The following is a 23,187-nucleotide window of genomic DNA, read 5'->3' as shown; positions in this document are numbered from 1 at the left end:
TCACCCATACCCAGTCGCACCACCTTACATCATAAGCATCAAATTGACAAAGGCAGTCACTTGTCAAAATCGAAATGTTGAAATATCCTCATCCCCTGCAGAAGAGATTAGCCCAGACCACCTTTCTCCACTACTCTTGGATCAGAAAAATTAAGGCTATGCACCACGGCAGCTCACGCACCTGCTTGTCCACTCGTCCCACCAGTCAGCCCGCAGGAACCTCTCCCATCCAGCAGACACCTCTCCTTCAGCGGAAGCCTGCTCAAATGATGCATTTTCAGAACTACAAGTAATCTTCAGAAAGTTTTGAGCATTTCCAGAATTATGAGAGATTTCATTCAGTCATTTTCATTTCAAGTTGGGCCTTTTACCTTAAACCACAGAGTCCACATAAACAGAAACAAACATATCAAAGCAATGGCTTCTGAAGTATTGCCTTAATGTAGACGCTGCCTTAGTGGGGAGACCACCAAGCAGGCAGCCTGCTCGCCCATCCTGTCTTCCCCTCCTCCCTCCTAACAGCCCGCACAGGAACAGAACCACCACTAACCCTGTGTCCTGGATATATCAGCATGGTATTATGGCCTCTGCCTTTGCAATTTATCTTTTCCCCAATCTTTTTCCTTCCAACCTCCAGCTGTTTGCTGAATATCTTTGCTTTTCCAGGTAGCTGACCACCTTCCTGATTTCTGTGGTAACATCTTCACAATATCTTTATTACATTCTTGAGACATAAAAGGAATTGGAGTCAGATCCCGTATCACACAATTAGGAGCAAAAGAATAGCAATAGCACTATTCATTTCAATACACATATCCACGGCTAAACCCCAGCTCAGCAATACTGATCTAACCCTGCACCTACAGCATTTATTTTTGTTCTTCCATTTTTCCACTCATTCTTCCTGAAACACCCATGCCAGGCATGTGCTATAAGTTAACTTTGACTGTATGAGGTAATAAATCATACCACAAAAGTTAAACAAGTAGACAGAAAAAGACAACTACACTTTTTTTTTTTTCTTACTTTTTTTCGTATTCCCTCAAAGCTTAGGTAGGAAATCTGCATTTCCTAGTCCTGAATATTTCCATGGCCATGACCTCGACTTTTGTGTGAGTAGGAGCATTTTATACAAGGCATATAAGTGTTAGAACAGATAATTATACAAGTGACCTTGCCTTTCTTCATTCAATAGTGAATTATTAGTCTCCTCAACTGTAATTTTATGAGACATCCTTATTGTCTTAATTAATGATCAAGGTACATCTTTGAAACCTTTACAGACACTATAGATTACATCAGGCTCTTTTCTAATTTGCACATATTGACTGGCATATCAGTTTAAACCCTGTCACAGGTAGTTCTTCACTGCAGTCAATTTCTCAACAGAACATAGCTTTTTTTTTTTTTTTAAACATTAAAATAGAAAGCTAGTAAAGTGGAAGTAGGAGACAGAAAGACTGGAAGTCAGCTGAATCAATTCAAATGCTAAATTGGTGTTAAGAAAGCAGCTGCCAATGACAAAGATACCGGTGCCTGAAAACTGCACCTGATGATCATCTCCCTCTCTTATGGTGTGGAATTGCATCACAGGATTCAGCACCGATATAAGCACCAAAACACATGGGGGGTGGGGAGGAGGAAGACACTGCACAAGAGAAAAGGAAAAAGAAATAATAACATACGTTGGATGTGTGTCATATACACATTCCTGAACATTATAGATTGTGATAGTATCTGTTAGGGCAGTCCCTAAATAAATGTGTAAGGAAAACATGCAACCTCTGGAAAGCAGTATGCAAACACAGCAGCTACCTCCAGCTGTCTGTAGAGGTAACGAAGAGGAATAGTGCCCAATGAAATCTGCAGCGTTTCTGTTATCCCTGCTGCTGAAGCCTTTGCTCTCTGGGATCCCTGTTCCAGATGACAGGTGAATTCATGCAGTGAGTCATCTTCCCAGCCCCTCTGCTGTCTGTGTATATTGCTCTGGTGAATTCAAAGCACTGCTCAGGCACAAAGTGCATGTGTCAAAGACAAGGCAGGGGATTCAGGTTTGCAGAGTGCCTTTCTGCATACATCTGGATCACTCCAGACTCAGACTGCATGGCACATGTTGTTTCCCAGCTGTGCTTTGTTTCCTCTCTCTTGTGACACAGCACTGCTGTTGAGGAGGACCTGCTGCACCTGTGGGGCAAGGGACACCCAGGTGTGGTAGGAGGAATTTGTGTTCAACAGCCTAGAATGGGGAAAATAGGAACCAAAGGATTGAGTCTCATCCTCAGTTAATTTGAGATAGTATATATGGTATCTAGTATGCTGAAACTCTTGAAAATTGCAGGGCCAAACAAAAGTCTGTGCTGCAAGAGCATGGGTAACCCACATTATCACATCCAAAAATCTAGTTCAGCGTAATTGAAGATTAAAAAACCCCACAAAACTACTTGGATTGTAATTTGGGTTACGAATTTCAATTTCATCTTGACCTTTTCCTGTTTTAACTTAAGCTGCTAACACGGTTAAAAATCAGAGTTTCCCTTGTTCACTCCAGCTGGTTGGAAATTGTGGATTCAGTGACCCTCACCAAATCCTATCACAGAGAGGCCCCAAGCATGGTTCACAAGCAAGCTGCAGCCCTAGAAAGATTTGCATGTCTCACACGTGGCTTGTTTAATTGCATCCAACCTTGGCAGAACCAACAGATTGTCATGGTTAGGGCATTTACAGCACATCTCATGGGGGGTAGGATGGAGAGGGGAGAGAGAAGAAGCTGGGGCCAGAACGCAGCTGAATCTGCCACAGCATCTGCTGCTTCAGCATTGACTTTTCCTTCAAGAGCCTTTTACTTGTAACTCTAAAAGTTCCACTCACTGACATGCAGGACTGTGCAGCAGCAAAAGCAAAAATGTAAAAGTAAGCAAAAATTTAAAAACTTACCAGAAGGAAGTCTGGTGGCATTTTATAAAAGCTTATTATTCCTTATTGATTTACCAGCATCCCCATTAGAAATTAGGAGGCATTGCAAGAAAATCTGACTGTAATACTGCTATGTCTAAGATGAGAACATAGCTGGCCAAAAAGTATTTTCAATACTTCTTCCCCCCGGCTTTGTAATTGAGTTTGAGACAGCTTGCATTCAAAACATCAACAAAAATTAGCTGAGATCAGGTGCAAAATTAAGTAATAATTACTCCTTCCTACCAGCAAGTTGTATTTATGAAGCATATCGTGTCACAGCTAATGCCTGCATTGCCTCCCACGTAATATTTTGTTAAGCAATTCTCAGCCTGACGTTGTACCCATGGTCTTCAAGTGACACAGTTTGGGAAACCCCTGTGTACAAAACTATATGACAAATAAAGTCTCCCAAACTGGGAGATTTAGTGACAAAAAGATTAGAAATAAGAGCAAAGCAACTCAGAACATTTGGATCCCACTCATAAGAGAAATTTCCAGCCTGAAGCAAGAGAAGCAGCAGCATACTTTAATTCAGGGTTGGGTTTTTTTTGTGTGAAGTACAAAAATTTAGTGCCTATACTGGGATTTCAGAAATCTGAACTCATCAAAAACATGCAACCAAGACTGAAAAAATTTGTTTCAGAAATGAATTATCAGTCACTTAAAAAAAACTATAACGAATGAGTTACTGATGTGAGGCATGCAAGCAGTAAGCAGTTAATAAGGTTAGTGAGAGAGCTAAAGTAAAGGAAAGTTCATTCTATCAGGAACAGTCTCATGTTGGTGAGCCAGCTCCCTTATGAGCGGGTAATTTTGTTTGAGAGGGAGAATTCGACACAAGAATACTACTGAATTACATTCTCAAGTAAATGTGTTTTTTTTTCATACAGTTTACAAATAGCAAAGCCCATGCTTGGTTTTGTTTAAGCGTATTTGACCTAGTAAATTTGTTTTCTTTATTTGGGAGATTCAGCTCCCCATTAAAGGATTTTGTAGTTCTGAAGATGCGATTGTGAATCTATCGTTTTATTCTGCACACAGGGCACAGTTAAACAGTGGGAAGTGATGTTGGCTTTTGCTTTACCTATTAAACTGTCTTTATCTCAACCCACAAGTTTTCTCATTTTTACTCTCCCGATTCTTTCCCCCATCCCACCGTGGGGGAGCAAGCAAGTGGCTGGGTGGTGCTTAGTTGCTGACTGGGGCTAAACCACAACATCTTCTGAGATGCTTAGCGATAACTGAGGGAATTTAGTAGCCTGTTATGCTGTTAGATATAGTAATATTCAGAAAGAATATGATTTCTATTGAACTGACACGTAAAAATGGCTGAGGGGAGGGTAGTTAGAACATCTCATTCTGTGATGGAGAATAAGTATTCAAATAGAAAAATAACCCAAGACACAAATAATATATTGAAGAAAAAAATGCAAATGCTCACTTAACTGACCCGACTTTCCCTTTAATCTGATTAATTCATATGAGCAAATGGGCTTTGCAGAATATTTGAAAGATTAGCATTTGTCTCTCTTGATTATCTTCAGATAAAATATCTAAATGTAATCCTATAATTTCTGCACTGAATTTTTGGCACTGTAGCTTGACATGGAGAAAATGAATTGGAGTTAAACATATCCTTTATGAGTAAGTGGAATAGAAAAACACAAAATTATTTCAAAATCCAGGTACAGAAGCTATTCTGCTTATATCTAGGCAGGATACCTGCATCCAGTGTCAGACTTAAAAGGAATTATATTTATGCCCACTACTTTATGAGAAAGGCTTGTCCAAATTTTATTTAAAAATAAGATTATAACCCCATGGGGAATGTCCCCAGGTGCCAGTTACTCGCACAGAGACCTACACAGGCTTCCTTGTTCCACTGATACCATGTGAGCCTTTACAGGACTGGGACTTACAGAAGCCACACCCAGGGTTTAATAAATTGCTAAAGCCTTCAGTTCAAGGACTACACACTTAGATTTTTAAATCCAAATAAACTTTTTTTTGTTCCCCATAGCGCATAGCTTACTCTCAACCTTGGAAGGACATAAATACTCCAAAAATGAAGCCAGGAGGTGATGCCTCCCACTCCAGAAAGTGGACAGAGGAAAGAAGGGAAGGAGACAAAGGATGGAAACAGGACGAGAAGAGGTGAAGTAACCCACCAGCCATTTTTACAGCATGTTTGTGCCTGAGCCAGTTCTCCTGAGTCCCATTTCAGTGCTTCAACTACATTGTCTGTCTTTCCTGAATAAAAAACAGTAATGAGGTGTGTTTGAAATGACAAGCAGCATAGCTGTGGGGAGATAAACTTCTGACCTTATTCATTTTCTGGTGCCTAGGATAATCAATATCAATATTAATATTCTTCTTCAGAGTAGAGCTTGTCATTAAATTATAACAAAAATGAACAAAGAAGAGAGGTAGAAATGACAAAGGCTTGCATCCTCTCAATTAACATTAAAAGTATTTGTCATTGTTACAATTACTAGGAATAACTAGTCAGAGTCTAGATTGGTCGTGAGCAACAGTGCAATTCAAATTTCTGGTTGATTTTGGAAGGACAGTGCATCCTAATGCAAAATGCCAAAAATCAGAAGGCTACAAACAACTAGGGAGCTGGAAGAGTTTTCATGCCTTAGCCACTGTTTCACTCCCATCTATCCACATCTCTATGATGCTTTGACACCCCAGAAAACACTCTAATACCACATTTCTCCCCCTCATTCCTCATAGATGCAAAGTGTGACTTTAAACATTAATACAAATGGGTGGTACCTATTAGAGTAATTAGACGTGACACATTATTTAAACCCAATATAAAACTAGATTATATTAAACATTTTGATACTCTGATTTTACAAAATGTCTGAGGACATCAAGCCTTGGTGACTTGCTATACATCTACTGCTTCTCGGTTCCTTAGAAAAGAAGGAATAAATGAAGTGAGAACAACTCTGGAAAAATCTAATAGACAAACTGACTAATCTCAGACCCCAAGGTCACAGCAAAGCAATTCTTTTCTTGGCTTTTCAACAGCACAAGACATGATTTATCAATCTGAGACCGAGCTTATAAACACTATACATCTCAATAATATGTTCTTTGCACTGTGTAACTTTTTAAACAATGATAGATTGCCTGGGCTGGACCAAAGTTATTTTACAAACAGAAACAGAATATTTGCAAATGAAATGGCCCAATAAGGAAAAAGAAAAAGAAAGAAAAACAAAGAAAAATAAGTAAAAAAGAAAGAGAGCACGGGAGAACGAAAGAGAGAAAGAGAGCGCGCGAAAAAGAGAGAAAGAAAGAGCGAGAGAGAGAGCGAGAGAGCAAGAGAGCGAGAGAGAGAGAGCGCGAAAGAGAGCGAAAGAGAGAGAGAAAGAGAGCGAGAGAGAAAGAGAGCGAAAGAGGGCGAAAGAGAGCGAAAGAGGGCGAAAGAGAGCGAGAGAGAAAAATGATTATGTCAAATAGCAGCTATACTTAACTGCAACTGCAAAGGAATCCAGCTTTTTGCTGTAAAATATTTTCAGCATCCATGTCCTTTAAAAACCTCCTACTTACCATTTTATACAAATGAAGTTGAAGACCACTAAAGGGAAAATATTTCCTAAATTCAACAACACTAACAAAAACTGACCCTGCCAAAGAAATAATAGGATTTTGAGTTAAAGGAGGATGGTGAATCAATACCTCTAAGTTGCCCACTTGATTACAGACTTCCTTGAAGTCATTAAAGAATTCAAGTCTTAGTTTCCCTTCCCTTAAAGTAAAATATTTTCCTTCTCTTCCAGCAAGAGCCTAATCTTTATAACATGAAGTATTCAGGCTCCTCATCTGCTCATACTGAGGACATAGAACATGAATTTTTTTTAAAGCAGGATTCTCTTTAGCCAGCATCTGACACAATCTGGCCCTGACTTTGATGAGGCTCTGAAGACATTACTGTAATGTAAAACCACTCCTGTGTTATTTTCTCATCTGACGTCCATCAAAATTCCTGACAAACTAGAGCGCTGACCCTGGGCTCTGCTCTGCCTGGGAAGGGAGAAGGGAAGTGCCGTTCAGGCATGAGCTGCTTTTAGGGTGTTGATTGAAAAAGCTTGGTCTGTTTCTTGAGAGTACAGAGTGGATGCTCAAGAATACAGATGAGCTCAAAGACTATGTATAAGAAATGAGTTTGAAAGTTCAACATGCTTGATTTCCAGTCCTCTAAATTTACTGCTCCAGGCAACATGGCTCCTGTCAATTTTCAGGTGACAAATTCCCTCCCAGAGACCTGGCTGTTCCTTCATTCACTTATTATTTAGACAATTCAATACAACCTCAGTTTGAGTAGGGCTGATCCTTATAATGTAAGAAAATCAAAAAGATCAAAGCTGCACATGATGTGGCTGCATGAGGTTATTTTAGTGAAGCTCTGCTTCAAGGATTATTCAGATATTTCATTTCAAACAGCAATTGCTATTGACTCAGCACACCTATGCAAAGCATAATTTTCAAAACTAAAAGAAATCTATTATTACACTTCAATGTTGCTCCACATATTCTTAATAACAAAATTATTTCAGGCTCCTCTTAAAAAAATTGTACATTAAAGCAGCTGAACACTGCAACCACGACTCCTTGTAAAACAAACATCAATTTCATGTTGCTTCAGGTCCTACTAACAGTGTATGAGGGAGGCACTTAACAAAGAGAAATAAAGAAATGAGTCCAGACTTAAAAATGAGACATCAAAAGAGGGTTTAACGGGAGACAGAAACACCTATTTTTACATCTTATGATAACTGGGGTTATAATAATATCCTTTTTCTTCTACAAAAGAAGGGACTGTGACATTTCCAAAGTGAAAATTCAGCACTACTTCAAAAAATCTGTTAAAAAAGTAATGGCATTCACTTTCAGGTTTTTTTCTTTCCTTCTTCCATTTTCCCTTCTATAATTTAAAGGGTGCTTCCTCTCCATTTAGCTCATTTCCACTGTCTGTCAGCCCTCTCTGTCTAGGATTTCATATTGCCTAGGTACCCGAATGCCTCAGGCCCATAGTATTTATCCTATTTATAGACCTAAATCGGCAATTTATCGCACCTGGGCAGACTGCTTCACCTACACAGACACCCACAGCCTTCGGGAGTCCTTTCTGCCCGTACAAACAGCCACTCTGCCAGAGCACAAAGGTGGCTTTCAGCTGGGCAAGGTCATGATCATCCCCCCTTCCCCTGCCTCTCTCCTACATTTCCAAGGGCACTTGCTGGGCTCCAGCAAGCTTTCATGGTGCCGCACACACCACAGCAAACAAAGCAAGACCTATCTGGAAAACTTTAAAGTCGAAAAGCAGGTATTTCCACCTGCCTGTGCACTTCAGGATATATTCTAGGGTCCTGACCCACCTCTCTCTCTCCCACCCTCCACAATACCACAAGAGTGGAGTCCAGGACTCACCACGTCTCCACAAATGTGGGCCATTGGCAGCTCTGCTGTAACTCCTCTCTCTGATACAGCATTTCTGTATTCTCCCTGCTGTAGCTATGCTATCCTCCCCATGACTCTTTTGGTACACCTCACTGCAAGTTTGCAGCAGGCTGGTTAACATGGGGATGGTGCCAATCATTCATCTCAGCACCAGCTGTCAGTTATTTTAAAAGCTGCTGCATACCTGGAAATACGCAACTGTGACTGATTCCTGGGCAAACATTTACCTTGGCATGCACAGTGCAGAAGGCATCACCATGTTCACCTCTGTCACTGTAAGTAATCTGCATCCCTAACCATTGATAAACATTACAAATTGCACACCTGGAGCTGTTGTTACAGACAACAAGTGGTTCAAGCCGATACCTCCCTCTTCCCTTTTAAAAACAGCTACCTAATACCTTCGCAGCACTGTATGCATCCTTTAACATAAGGCATACAACCAGAACGAAAGGAAAGAGCATTTTAAGTAGTAATAACAACAAAAGCCTTCAACAGCAGCATGATTAGTAGCTCACCTAATGCCTACACTAAGTTTGGTGGGAGATGAGACAGTTGCCCCTGGGATTAGAGCACACTGTTCCCTTACCCTATATCTTTGGGAACAGTGGTGGAGCAGGTCCCTGTTCAGCAGGATGTCTTTCTAACAGAGCCATTCAGAGGTGGCAACCAGATTAAAAAAATATATTCCAACTGTTTTATTTAATTGTTTGTTTCAGGTTAACAGAGTCCAGAATCCCCATCTACGGGGGTGCAGAGGTCTCCATCAGCACAGCAGGTAGCAATCCACTTGCCCTGCCATCACCTGCCACTTACTTAACAATGTTTAAAATCCCAATCTCTTGTACTATGTATTTGTACCTGTGCACAGAGATTGTGATGCCAGGCACCCCTCTGTAGACACCAGGCATCTTCCATTCCCATCCTCTCAAAGTGCAACCCCAAGAAGAATGATGAAAGGAAGCTTTAACAGCTTTGCTACAACACCGCACATGTACTCTGAGCTTGTTTTTCCAGAGTCACCCTGGAATACACCAAACCAGCCAGACTTTGCAGCTTGCCCCCCAGTCCTGCATCCCCACTAGCAGCACAATCAACCTCAGCAGCTCTCCAAGGGTAGCCTGGAGAACAGAGAAGCTGTCCTGAGGTGGGGACAGAAAAGAGTGTCTCCCTGCCTCACATCCCAACTGCAATGAAGAAAACCCCCACACCACTTTCCTTAGCTGTAATACAGCAAGCTTCAATGGGTGTTAAAAAAATAAAAAAGGAACTATGCCTTTCTGTCCTATGCAGCAGACAGCAACATGTTCAAAAATATGCACTCCTCTAAGACCGCAAGAAAACAAAGTCAACATAAACCAAAATAGCTGTAATGAAAGTTAGCAGTAATTTCAGTTAATCACCATACAGCTAAGAGGACTGCAGAGACACATAAGTGCATGAGAAGTCCCAAAGGGTGGTAGGCATGTCCATGTTTAAAAACATCACGCAGTATTGATGGCAACCACGCGATAATTTACAAATTATGTTGCTTCTAGCAAATGCTTTTGATCACATCACCAAGACTCTGGCTCCTAACCTGCCTCCCCAGAATTTCCTGAAGCAGTCGAAGTTGTGGACGTTACTCCTTTATTTAGTTTCACCTTTCTTTTCAAGTCAGTCTGCCATGCAATGATTTTTCAAAAGTAAAACAAAATGGGTTGTTTTTTTTTTTAAACGTCTTGCTCCCCTGACTTTACAAAGCACACAGCATCTTGGTATTTAAACCCAGATTTGCTACTAGATCATCTAGCCTGAGTTCCTGTATGTCCCAGGCCTGGGAAGCATTAGCCAACTGCCCTCCACCAAGCCAAATCACTTGTGTTTTACTAATGCATAGCTTCTAAAAATGTGTTTTGTCTGAACTGAAGACTACCAATGAAAAACCCGGTTTTACGTGGGTATCTGCGTTAATGATCAGTCAGCCACCTTGTTAAATATTAATGCTGTATTTTCTACCTGCATTTGTCTGGTTCCAGCTTCCACTCATACGTTCCTCAGAATACACATCCTGATCACATTAAAGAGCCTGGTAACACCCAAGACCCTCAAAGGCACTGAAACAATGGAACTCTGCCAGTCCTTCTGCCATCCTCACGTTTCATCATCAACCTTTTTATAATTGTTTTCAGGTCTCTGATGAAAATTCCGAAAAGCACTAGGTTTGGTTCAGACTTTGAAGAAACCATCTAAAAACCTTCCACATGCCCCCCATCAATGGCTGTTTGGGTTTTGGGTTTTTTATTTCTTTCCATGTCTCAGATATGTAGCTTTATATTATCTGAGTGTACAGTGCTGGGGTTTTTTTTTAAACAGTAAGTTACTTGATACCCAGCCAGGTACCTTATTTTAAAAACCTAAGAAAATTATACCTACCCATTAATTTATAATTAAGTGAATTGTTATTTTACTCAAAAACCAATTTGATTTCACAAGGGATATTTTCTTTAATTTTTAGAAAAAGCTAACACTGTTTTATTACTGGGTGTATGTGCCAAAACATACCTACCAAAATAGATCTGCCAAATCAACCTCTCTGTAACAGGACAGCTTTTCTTTCCATATTTTACAGACAGGCACTGTGAGAGTACTCATCTCTGGTTTGAAACAGACACCCACCAATATTCCCTGTTAGGCTTAATTGGATCGGATGCTGTGCTATGTGTATTCAAGATCCTGCAATTCTGAGACATCTAAAACAAGTAGAACTAAAGTATTTGATTAATATTTAAACATAGCAAAACTGTCAAATATTGCAGCAGATAAGTTTCTCGGGCAAGATTTCCCTGACAGGATAGCAATCAACTTCCACTGAAAGGAGCCACTGATAGTTACTTGTATCCAGAGGGGGAGGAATCAGAGCCCTGGAGATCTACTTAGTTTTCTGCTTTCTGTGCACATAAAGGCAGAATACATAACAAGGTCACAACAGGCCAAAAATAGCAAATTTTCAAACAGTTGCAATTCAAATAGATACCAGATCTGCTGGAAAGCAAGCAACTTGACCAGCATGCAGAATTTCTGACGATCACTACATTTATAGCATTTTAAATTTTATGACCATTTCTCAAAAGTCAAGAAAAACATTAGGTACATACTTTTCAGCGTTTTCTACTTCTTCAGTAACAAAATTGAGGTAAAACCTAGAAAAGAGTTATAAAAGGTATTATAATGGCTTGGTAGATTTTGATTCTCTATTTCTTTTCCAAAGAATCAAAAAGATGCTTTTAGTTAAACACTGCTGTTAATTACAGTAGACTTTGCAGTCCCATATTTGGATTAAGGAAAGTGTGAGATTTAACCTTCCCTCATCCCCACGCTCATGAAGGGAATTCCCAGAAAAGACAGCAAAGCAGGAAAAAGACAAAAGCTATGTAATGTCAGTGTGGAATGAAATTACATTGTTTCCCTGGCATACCAGGCAAATTATGGTTACTCTAACCCTATACACAAACAAACACGCACCCTCAAGCCTTATATTCTATTTGTGGCTGTAGCCTTTTACAATTTCAGGTTATATTGGCAAAAATTCTCATCAGGGTTCTCAGCAAGGACTTCTTAACAATGAAAATGAATGAAGCCTCAAAAAACCCAAACCCTCCTAAAGCCAGGATTTTGACACTTGTGTGTTATATACAATCACAAACCCAGGCTGCTAATCCTGCATGATCTTGCACAACCCCCAGTACAGGTTGCACTCTGGTCGTATTCCAGCAGCGTGCAAGAGACAGCTATGTATGGGAATTCATAGGAACTAGTCACCAGGCACAGCCCTGCATACAAAGCAACCGTAAGCCTCAAGGTCCCTGAACCCTCTGCTCTGCATTTGTTAGTGCTAGGTCTGTGCATCACTGGATCACACAGATGTGCCTGGCTCAGATACGGGCACACAGTCACATCCTGGCTAAATAAACAGTGCAGTCAATACAGTGCTTATGCTGGCTTTCTACTTTTAGGACAGATACAGGAAGACAAATGATATCTGACCCACCAGTGCTACAGTGAATAAACAAATGGTACCTGATCCAGTGAAAAGTCTGGGACCTTTTCTCCATCACAAGTCTTGGACCAGAACTGGATTAGCAGAACAAGCTAGTGCTCGCTTTTTAAAACAAAAGTGTGATTTTGTGACCAAGTATAAAATTCTGTAAAATTAGATTTGCCATCTTATACAACCACCTCAGCACTTGTTTCTAAACTTGCTCGTGCAGAGTACAAAAGAAGGGGTTGGGATAGGTCGAAGGAGGGGTGGCTTCTGATGAGGAAGACATTCAGGTGCTTCTTTCTGGTTTTAGTCCTGCTTCTAGACAGAAGTAATATGACAGCCCTGCATCAGTCCTTTTATTGATGCAAAGACATGTTTCTTTGCATTCTTTGCTCTACTCGTCCTTTTCCACCCAGCATTTTATATACCCAATAGTCTACACTTGTTCTTGCAGGATGAACTCACACATATAAGCAATACTACCTTTGTTTTGTTCTTTAAAGGTGTAGCATTAAAAGCTAATAGTCTCATAGGCTATGCATAAAATTCTGCCCGCGTCCTGGGTCACACACAACACCAGCACTTACAACACTCCTTCACATTCAGCTTACTGGATTGATTTAGCCCCATGAAAGTGATAGTGCAAGGGTATTGACACTCCACTTAATGGTCTGCTCTTCTGTGCTCTGAGTCAATCAATTTGAGCTGGTGACAAAGATAAATAGGCAGCTGGGAAGAACTACTAGCCAAATTAGGTCTTTTCCTGCTAATTTCTTTTATAAGTGGCAAATAGGACCTTGAAATAAAAGTCAGAAGGTATAAAGGAAAAACAGAGATGATTTTTATTGTAGGGGTTTGGAACGTTAGGTGGAAAATGGAAAGAAATGACAGAGAAGCAACAGAATAACAGTACTTTTGATATAGCATTTCACAGTAAACAAACTCTGCCTTGGTGATGAATAATGTTAAAGAGCTTTTAAAATTCTTTTAATACAAAAATGTACAATTAGGTTAACATTTTAAAAGTAAGACACCATCACATGCATGGATATGAGACAGAGGCGGTTATGTGAGAGAAAGAGTTAGAGACTGTCCACATAATGAGTTCGATTTCTCTGAGGCTTCAAAATGCCAGGATTTTTCTTATATATCTGTCACAGATAAAGGCTTTGGACCCTCTTGGGTTTCACACACACACCATTTAATATAAAAGTTCTGTTCAGTACTTCAGTGTGCATGTTTATAATGCTCCTGCAACTGGGGAGTTACAGACAGGCAGAGAACTCAAATGCTCAGCCCACTGTCCCTCTGAATTTAATAAATAAAACCCTTATCTCTCAGCCCTCACCTTTTGTGCAAGGTAAAGAACTTGGCTGCCTGTGAAGCTATGGAAAGGAAAGGGAAGACCTGCAGACAAAGCTATCTCAAAACAAGCCCACTCTGTGCATTGTAGTCATCCCCCTGCCCACTGCTGCTGCATGTGGGCACTGTGCAACGTGGAGCCCTCACTAAGCATGAATAAATGGTATGGCAGATTCGAGGAGTGGCAGCAGCTTTCAAACCAGTTGCTATGTTCTTTGGTGGGGGACAGGGAACGAACTTGAAAGAAAGTTCTGAGCAGGATACTTGAAGGCAGATTCTCATACCTTTGCTCACAAGTCAATAGGACATGACTTCTATGGAAGCCAGCTGCACTTCTTGCTGAGTGAGTTCCAATTCTCTTGGAGGAAGAGGCATAAGGATCTAGGTTTTTATCTTGTTTTGTGGTCTATAGTGGTGTTATCATGGTTTGCTTCTTATTTTTCAAATATTGTTTTTACAAAGCAAAGGCTGGGATCCACACAAGTGGGATAGAGATCCACAACTTTGTAACAGTCCATAGATTTTTTTCTTGTCATTACTAACTTGTTCAACAAAAATTAAAGCTTCATTATCCCTTTTATCCCTTTATCAAAATACCCAATGAAAATTTAAGATCATTCCTTTCTTGTTGCCTTTATCCCTAGTCTTAAGAATAGAAGTCTGATATTTTTAGTGTCAGGGCACGTTTGCCTACCTTACACTGGAGAATATAAATCTTCCTTTTGTAGAGCTGCTTGCAGAATAACTACTAAGGCATATGGAACAGTGGTGAGATCTACCTTTAATACATGATGTAGTCTGGCTAAAGACATAGAACATGCTACTCATTTCTTCATATAAACATAGATCTTTGTTAGAGCCTATTGGTGCCTGTTCTCAGGACAAATACATATGGGTTTCAACAACTTACCAGCCTGAATAGGCATACATTCCTGAATAGAAAGCAAGTGGTAATCCCATAATACTGGCATCATTCCCTGCAAAGGCATTTTTAAAGTGCTGCGTTTCTCCTGCAACATCAACAAAAACAATATTGAAAATAAGCTCTTCAGTCACCTCCTACTTTAAAACAAATAAATATATCACACCACGGAACATTTACTAAGCCAACAGTTCACTGACTTCAAGTTCTGCCCTTGACCTTAATTTCTGACCCAACCCTTGCAGCTTTAGTCTGCCAGCAATTGTAAAAGGTTTCATGGCATCCCCAGTCATGCAATAGCAGAATTTGACCTATTAGTTTTTTTTTAAAGCATTCTAAGCTTGATGACACTCACTGCACTGTCATCTCCAGCAGTGACTTACATCAACGTGAAAGAGCAGAACAAGCTCCGTAGTTTTTGCTGTGGAAAATTTCACTTGTTTAACATTTTAATCAGAAGGAACATTGCTAGCATTTCACTTACAACATTTTTAAGGAAAACAAACCCAATATCGTAAACATTTCTACCACTGAAAAATTTAGTAACTCCCTACTACATTATCATCAGTACTGTATTAATATTACACTAAGTAAGAATTACCTATCTATAAATGCAAACATGTAAGAGTTGTGTTACTCTCTTATTCATTTACAAGGTGCACTGTGGTTTATAAGACCTCCCTACAATATCCCAAATTTCCTGAGAAGCAATGATCCTTCACAGAGAAGAAGCAGGAATAAGCAAAATTCATTCAGACTTAAATTAGCAGTGGGTCAAATCCTCTACCCTTTACTCATTTTTTTACTGAGCCCTCAGTCAAAATTCCCACTGAAGTGGAGTCTTTTTGGGTAACGGAAGAGTTGTGGCCAGAGGAATGTCCCAGTGGGGAGTCAGGGACACTATCTGAGCTACTTAAGGGCCCCAAAACACTTCCAAACCTTGGTCTGGCCTGCTCCAAAAGCCTAGGAAAAAATGGGGTGGATGGGAACAGAGAGAAATTTTGCACATGAAAGGAGGTGAGGAAAGAGGCATTGCAGCTGCCAGAAAGGAAGTAGAAAACATGAAAACAGAAATAGTGAATCAGCAGAGTGCTACACAGGAAAACTTTTATTTCAGAGTCTAATGCTAACCACAGAGAGCCACCTGTCCCTGAGAAACTGAGCTCACTGCAGAGTCTAATGCTGCGCTGTTGACCCAGATGGGAAGCTTTGTGAAGCATCATAAAAGTGTGTCCCCAGGGACAGAGCCAGCAACTGTGATAATTTTTTGTTAGATAAAATCTGCCACTGATTCATTAAAAAGTGCTCCCCATTCTGACCCATAGCGCTGAATGGCTCCCTGTGCTTTGTGTAGTTATTGTCTAGTGTTATTGTAACAAGAGTGAGCTGGGGCTTGTCACCATCTCACACCTGCTGCTGATAGGGCCATAATGGAAAAGCCTCTTCAGATAGCTGAGTATATGCCAGTGAAAAGGGTTTCTCTGCCAGCACGGCTTTACCCAAACGATGCCCGGAGAGCCACAGGAAGGCCTGTGCAGTCATGACCATGCCGGATGCTGCTGGGGAAAATAAAGGTGTGTTTTCACACTCCTTGCTTATGCAGCAACATTGATAAAGTCTGTAGAGTAAATTCTGGCCCTCCAACGTCTTCCGCTTTGCTTTCCTATGCTTGGGTTAGTCCCAGACTTGCCTTTAGCTGTATTCTGTCATTCTGTATGCTTTAGTTTTTCACTTGGAAGTAGTAAAGCATGCGTGCACCATGAGCATCTAGTGCTTGCATGCAGGAAGCCCATGAAAGCAATAGCTAACTGCCGTTTCTCTTGCCAGTACGGCACCTTTAACTTCACAATTTACACACCAAAGTGGTAGAACAGCATCCACAATACTGTTTCTTTCACATATTACGCTGTTCTGAGCCCCCTTTGCCACCACATACCCAGTACCAAACAGGACTAGGCACTAGCCCTGCTAAAGGAGACATATTCTGCCTCAACTAGGCATGCGCTTTGGGGAGGGGTATACCCGTCTGTCATTAAAACCCATCTGCCCTTTTCACAAAGTTCATGCTGAAAGCAAATTACAGAGAAGAGCAATCCTGTCGCTCATTTGAAAACGGAGTCTGATCTGACTAGACTCATTGGCATGCTGAAGGAAATACCAGTTCATCCCAGTGTAGTTCCACTTCTAATTGATTACATGACAGTACAGAGCTTCAGTTAAACAAGCACAGACTAATTAAGAGATTTTTGCAGCTATAAGCATTATTTGGTGGAGGAAGATAGGGAAAGACTAGGGAGGGTAAAGATAAAAGTACTTTAAAAGCATTTACTTTTAATTTCATACCTTTAATTAGCTGGATAACTCCAGGGACTATAATTATCAGAATTGCTACAAGCTTGCAAAAGGTAAGGAAAATCTGAATGCGGGCACTCCAGCTGACACTCGTGCTATTCAGGACCATCACCAGCGCTGCAAGGGGAAAAACAGAAGTCAGAGAGAAATACTCACACTGCTGAAACTGCCACAAAACTCTGCCAGCAGAGAGGCCACACACACAGTAGATCCTGAAGCATTAAAAGAAATACACCCCAATATCCTTCTCCAGCTGCTGTCCTTGCACAAAACACTTGAGCTGAGCACCTCTGTCTGACGAACTGTGTGGCCCATCCGTCTCTCCGTTCTCTGCCTGGCTCCCTCCGCACCAAACTACAGCTTAATTTGCCCAAAATCATTAGCTGTTGGTAGATGATGGGCTGCCAAGACCCTGCCTTGGATGAAAGAAATTAATTGCCCATCCCTCATCACTCCAGATTTCTGTATCAGTGCTGTTTTGAGTAGATATTTGCATTTTCAGAAAACAATAACAATTAATACTCATATTAAACTTCCTCACCCCCATTAATGCCCCACATAAATTTGTTACTCACTACTTTATTTAATCCTGCGCCTCTTTTTCACTTTTTGTCCTCCCTTATTGCCATACCACCAGAGATGCAGAAGGACTAGAGTGCAAGTAATATGCCTGTCCCTGCCGGGCATTGGTGAATTAACACAGACTTTTCACTTCTTGAAAACAAAGTCCAGGTCTGCGCCTTACCAACATGTAGAGAGATAAGTGAGAAGGGCTTTTACATCCTGCTTGCTCGGCTTGCATCTCCTTCTGGGTCAGGGAGAGCATCTTCTGGCCTTTACTATAGCACTGACCAACAATAGTGCGGTAGGTCTTATCATCTAACTGCCAGTTATTCTAGCTTATTTAAACAATTACCCTGGCAAAACAGAATGAGTAAAGGAGTTCAGATATTAAAAAAAAAAAAATTACCCAGAAAACAGAAAATGTAAGTCTAGATAAAAAGTTCGTTTTCCCCTCTGCTGCAGGGAAAGGCAGACATAGTCAAACAAGCTTGCTCACTCATCTTCTTTCTTGCCATCATATGGAGCTAATGTATTAGCTCCTCATCACAGTCCCCCCGTACTTCAAACTCTCTCAAGAGCACCAGGTTGTCTGTATCATCAGCCATACCACACATCTTGGGATGCCTAAAAACACAAGTTGCTATCTCCCGCCAGAGTCCAGTTTGTGTGAGCTAGCATCGTAAATTTGGCAGGGTACAAGCTTTCTGGCAGCAAAACCCACTGATTTATCCCAAGTCTTTATACAGATTCTGTTCACTGGCAAGGCCAAAAAATATATAATTTAAAAAATCTTATCAGTTCAAACCAAAAGTTGTTTTGGTTTAACAGAAAAAAGAGAAAATTCCAAGTAATCTGGATTCCAATGTATTTTTTAGATTTTTTAATAAAATAGAAATTCCAGACAAAATATAAAAAGTATTTTCTGGAATTTTTATTTGGGAATGAGAGGGCCTCACTCCCAAATGAACAATTTAGCAAAGTCAACATAAACTCACAATATCACTTAATGTGAATTTCTCACCAAAAAAGTCTTTAAAGTCAAAATGTTTTTCCAGTTTTGTATTTCACCATATTTCAGAACTGAGGCCTTCTTTTCTAAGTCTCAAAGAAATCACTTGGACTTCTGGAAAGTATCACTTAAGATCCAAATACTTATTTTTTTGCTTTATTATATCTGCGTATACCTATACTAGGCAGGAAACAGGAAATCCCTGGGGCCTGATTCATTACTCTCTTGTCCCAACACCACACTGACATATCTTATTTGAAGGCTGAAAGATCCCTTTGGGTTGCTGCTGAATATTAGCACTGATTGATGCTCCCCCTCTTTTCCTAGGGCTTGATTAGCAGGAAGGTTAACAACTGTCATTTAAGCAAAATATATTTAAAATATTAATTTGACCAAAAGTGTTTAAGATATAAAGAAAATCCTGTGCCATAAACAAGCACCAGCTTATTCCAAATTTCTGAGAAAGTTCAGGATATCGTACTTTTCCTTCACAGAAGACGAAGTCCAAGCAGGGACCAGGCCACAAGAAAAAGTCAAGGAAGAGTTTTTATGTGTAAGAAAGTATCTGCAATTTGACATCCAGCTTATTCAGAGTTCAAGATCGGTCTGTTACCTTATACAGGACAGAATAGGCCATGTGAGCACCCTGCCTGCAGAGAGCCCTCCTTGAGGTTTTCTAATGCATTGGTTTCACCTTCCTCATGCACATATGAGAATGTCACTGGATGGCAAACTAGTATGAAAACTAATGTCAGCTCACATGGAAAGTATTAACCTTCTTTGCTGGCCAGCCACAAACAAATCACAAGCCCCAGATCTGTATAAGAGCTGGCTTGCAAGAGAAAAAAATGCAGGCTGGTATTTTCATGAAGACAGCGGGCTTGTGAGGAGGCTGTGTTAAAGCCTTCTCAATCCCCAACTGCGAGTTCAAGCCAGCTAAATGTTTCATCTAAGGCTTTCTAATCAAATAGTGCAAGCAAAATGGACACAGCAAGGACCTTCATTTAATCAGGAAGCTGAAGGGACGCTATACCTGCAGTCAGCCCAGTGCACATGCGATAGTTTTGATGGTCCTCTGTAAGAGTAAGTCCCTTGCAGAGTTGGACGCTGCACATATATAGTAGTTCAGGTTGCAGGGCTAAGACTTAAGTACTTAGAAGATTTGAGACCAATTTGGTATATTTTAGAATTTCATTTTATTGGACTTAATAGGCTACAAGAATTTACAGCCATCTTATAATAGTCTTAGCAGTTCTGTGTGCATAACAAACATACGGGGATGTGGGGCTTATACTGCTACCATGTATCAGCACCATACTGGTTGTGTTGGCAGCTGGATAGTAAAAGGCAACGGAGAAGAGAGTGATGAAGAAAGCTGCTACAGAGCAGGAAAAGAATATGACAACTGTGCCAGGATTCAAGAAGGAAATTACATCCTGGGACTATGGTCATTATTCAGCACCTATTCTATGAATAGGGCCTTTTGGAGATACTTCAGGTAAGTGATGCAGACACTCTGATACAAGATCACAGCGAAGAGCAGAAGGAAGCAGCAACTCCCCAGACAAAAGGACAATGAAAGGAGAACTCATCTCTAACTTTGCTAACTAAAAGTCAGGCATCTAGTGTGGCTGCACCCTCAATGAAGAGACAGTTATCTTCAGAGGATGAATAACAACACCTCTTTCAGACGCCTATTTGAGATGAGATTAGTTGCCTTCAGGAAGTATCTCTTTCCATCTTTATCCACTAACTCTACGGGGAGCATGGACAATTACCTTAAACTAAACATCTAACTGAAAGCGAGATGAATCCTAACCAAGAGGAGTACGGAGGGAGAACAAAACAGGGTTCATGAACAATCAAACACAAGGGTAACACCAATCATGTTGCCTTTCACAATCTTTTTCCTTCACACAGCCACAGCTATAGATGGATAACAAAATCTAATGGGAGAAGCAGCAGTAAGCATTACATCCTGGCCTACTTTTCCAGAATGTATGTACCATTGCCTCAGCAGGAAACCAAGGGAACTGCCCTCCCCTAACTTGTCAGGCATTCACTTGTCAGGGTCAAGGCATTCACACAAAGCAAAAAATACCCTCAATTTGCAGATCCTAATGCATCAATTAAAATGAAGACACAGGAGGCACAAAAGCACCCATCAGAGCAGCTTTTTCTACCCCTGCAAGCCAAGAGATGTCTTAAGTTAAATTTCTTGTCTCAAAACTGTCAGCAGTAGAGAGTAACATCTGCAACATCTTCCACGATGGGGGTGGGTGTGGGTGGGAAGGCAACTAACTATAGACTCACATACACGCCAAATTTAGGCCAATAAAGTTTTGGGCTGCAGTATTTGCCAGCAAGCACCAATAGATCTGTACAGCTGACCTTGGTTTTCAAGCATAATATTGCCTCTAACAGCCATGGTTTGGGGTATTTGTGGTTTTTTGGCAGACGTCCAAAAAAAGGAGAAAATTATACATTATTGCAGCATAAAATGCCTAAAATACATATGAATTAGTACAAAAACTTTAAAAATGTGCAAGTTGGTAACCTGCTTTCAGTCTCACAGTTTTTAATAGCTGAAACCTGTTTATCTGCTTCCTGATAAGGAGGCCAAGTGAAAAGATTAGAACAGGCTTAGTTATGATTGTGTGTCTATTCAGGTTACATATTGGTAGTAGAGTTCAATACCTTTACACAGTATAATTTATCCCTTCCTGTTATGAATACATTTAAGCCTTCCATTAGGAGAAGAATTAAAAGATATAAATAAAGCAATATATGAATATGGGGGAGTTTTTTGTACTATCACCATGCTTTGCAATATGGTGTTTCTTCACTGGAAGAAATAAATATGGAGTAGTCTACCAGCTTTGACTTAAAGATAGAAATGAATTTTTAACTCATTCACCTAAAAAGACCATTTTCAGCATCAGAACAAAGGCGGACGGCATCTTTTCTGCTTCGTGTTCTGGGGCTGTTGTGTCCAGCTCAAGCAAAGTTGGGCGTTTAGAAGGCCTCAACTCCTGTTGCGTTTTCTTCAGCTGTCCATCCCTATGCTGGGGCACATCCAGGTTCTCTCTCCTCTTCCTGGCCACTTATTTTCATAAAAATTGTAGTAAGTAGATATCTCTGAGATGTCTGCTCTTGTCTCAGGTACAGCTACATTGACCGAGTTTAGAAAAAGTTTATGGCAGACTGACAGATAGACAAAGATGTGCATATCCAGTATTTGCCTAGGTTTTTCTCCTTACGGAGATTTGCTTGAGAAATACCAAGTGAATTAAAGTGATTTCTCAATTTGAAAAGAACAGGCAGCCTTTGCTTCAGAGGTTCAGAAAGCTGGGTTATCTGAAGAGAACCTCCACACAAGCATCACTCTACTGAGCCACTGAAGGGTTTGGACTTTTTGGTTGGTTGTTTTTATTAAAAAAAAAAAAGCAGCACACCATATTGTGGAACAGAAAATTTGCTTCTACAGATTGTTCAAAATTGCTCAGAATTGATGTGATTTTGAGGGAAACTTTGTGCCCAGCACATTCCTTCTCCCTATAAATAATAAACCAAGAATGAGGTATTTTAAAGGTCACCATCTCCAGTAGCTCCATTTTAGTTCTCATCTAATCTACATCATCTCTGCAGCACCGTCGTTCCTTTTTCACCACAGAGGCACCTAGTGGAACGATGGGGAGCAGAATGGGCTGTAGCCCCTCTACAAGAAGTACCTGTTTGCAGCCTGTAGAGAAGCAACCAAATTTGCTACTCCCCATCATAATCCCGATTGCATCTATCTTGGGCAACCTTTTAATAATAGCCTTAAATTGCAGAAACTGAGGTTTAGGTGGGAAAAAAAAATATGAGAAAAGCTGTCTTGTGTCAAGGATAGAAAAAACTAGGCTATTGTATTAGGTGAGACTTTAGACACTCCCTCACTGGAGGTTTTTAAGACCAGTTTAGACAAACATCTGTCAGAAATTGTTCAGATATGCTGTTGTATGTGTATGTGTTTGGGGGCAGAGATCACCTGGAGATTTTTCAAAATAATTTCCTGCCCTTTCTAGTATGATCAGAAATGACAAGGTAAAACTACAGAGCAAACTTTCACCCAAGGACAGAGTTTAACAGTGCTTCCCACTACCTTTCCCACTGCACTATAAAGACAGATACGCAGTGAGCACTCTGTCATGAGGCACAGGGAAGGCACAGGAGGGAGAAGACGACAAAAGGCACGTCAGTTCACTTTCTGATTAACTTAAAATTTTCAGTGGAAGCAAACATTACTTTTGGCACCATTAAGTTGGATTATAAGATCTTCAGGGCTCCAAAGTGTCTGTTCAGCTCAACAACATCTTATTCTTACCCATCATTCTGCCTACGTGCATAATACAAAACATTCACAACAATTACCACCACGACAGCTAATTCTTACCATAGAAGTATAACAGTCATACACTCTGGGTTCCCTGAGTTTAAGTGTAGCATATGATCAAACACAACTACAAATTAAACTCCACT

At 40.5% G+C, this 23,187-nt stretch overlaps 1 protein-coding gene across 4 annotated transcripts in view; it reads right to left on the bottom strand.

The window, feature by feature from the left end:
• SLC7A11 (solute carrier family 7 member 11) overlaps positions 1-23,187 on the bottom strand; it is a 325,501-nt gene that overhangs the window by 29,113 nt on the left and 273,201 nt on the right. For all 4 annotated transcript variants that reach the window (XM_064450446.1, XM_064450445.1, XM_064450447.1 and 1 more), the window contains 3 exons: positions 17,085-17,210; positions 14,730-14,829; positions 11,571-11,615 (listed from right to left, as the gene is read on the bottom strand). In XM_064450446.1, coding sequence (XP_064306516.1) covers positions 11,571-11,615; positions 14,730-14,829; positions 17,085-17,210 — 271 coding nt within the window. The remainder of the gene's footprint in view (positions 1-11,570; positions 11,616-14,729; positions 14,830-17,084; positions 17,211-23,187) is intronic.

Source organism: Phalacrocorax carbo, chromosome 4 (genome assembly GCF_963921805.1).
Source record: "Phalacrocorax carbo chromosome 4, bPhaCar2.1, whole genome shotgun sequence".
In the NCBI taxonomy this organism is placed as follows: domain Eukaryota; kingdom Metazoa; phylum Chordata; class Aves; order Suliformes; family Phalacrocoracidae; genus Phalacrocorax; species Phalacrocorax carbo.
Note: the sequence above shows the minus strand (reverse complement) of the source record. Positions and strands in the feature narration are given on the sequence as shown.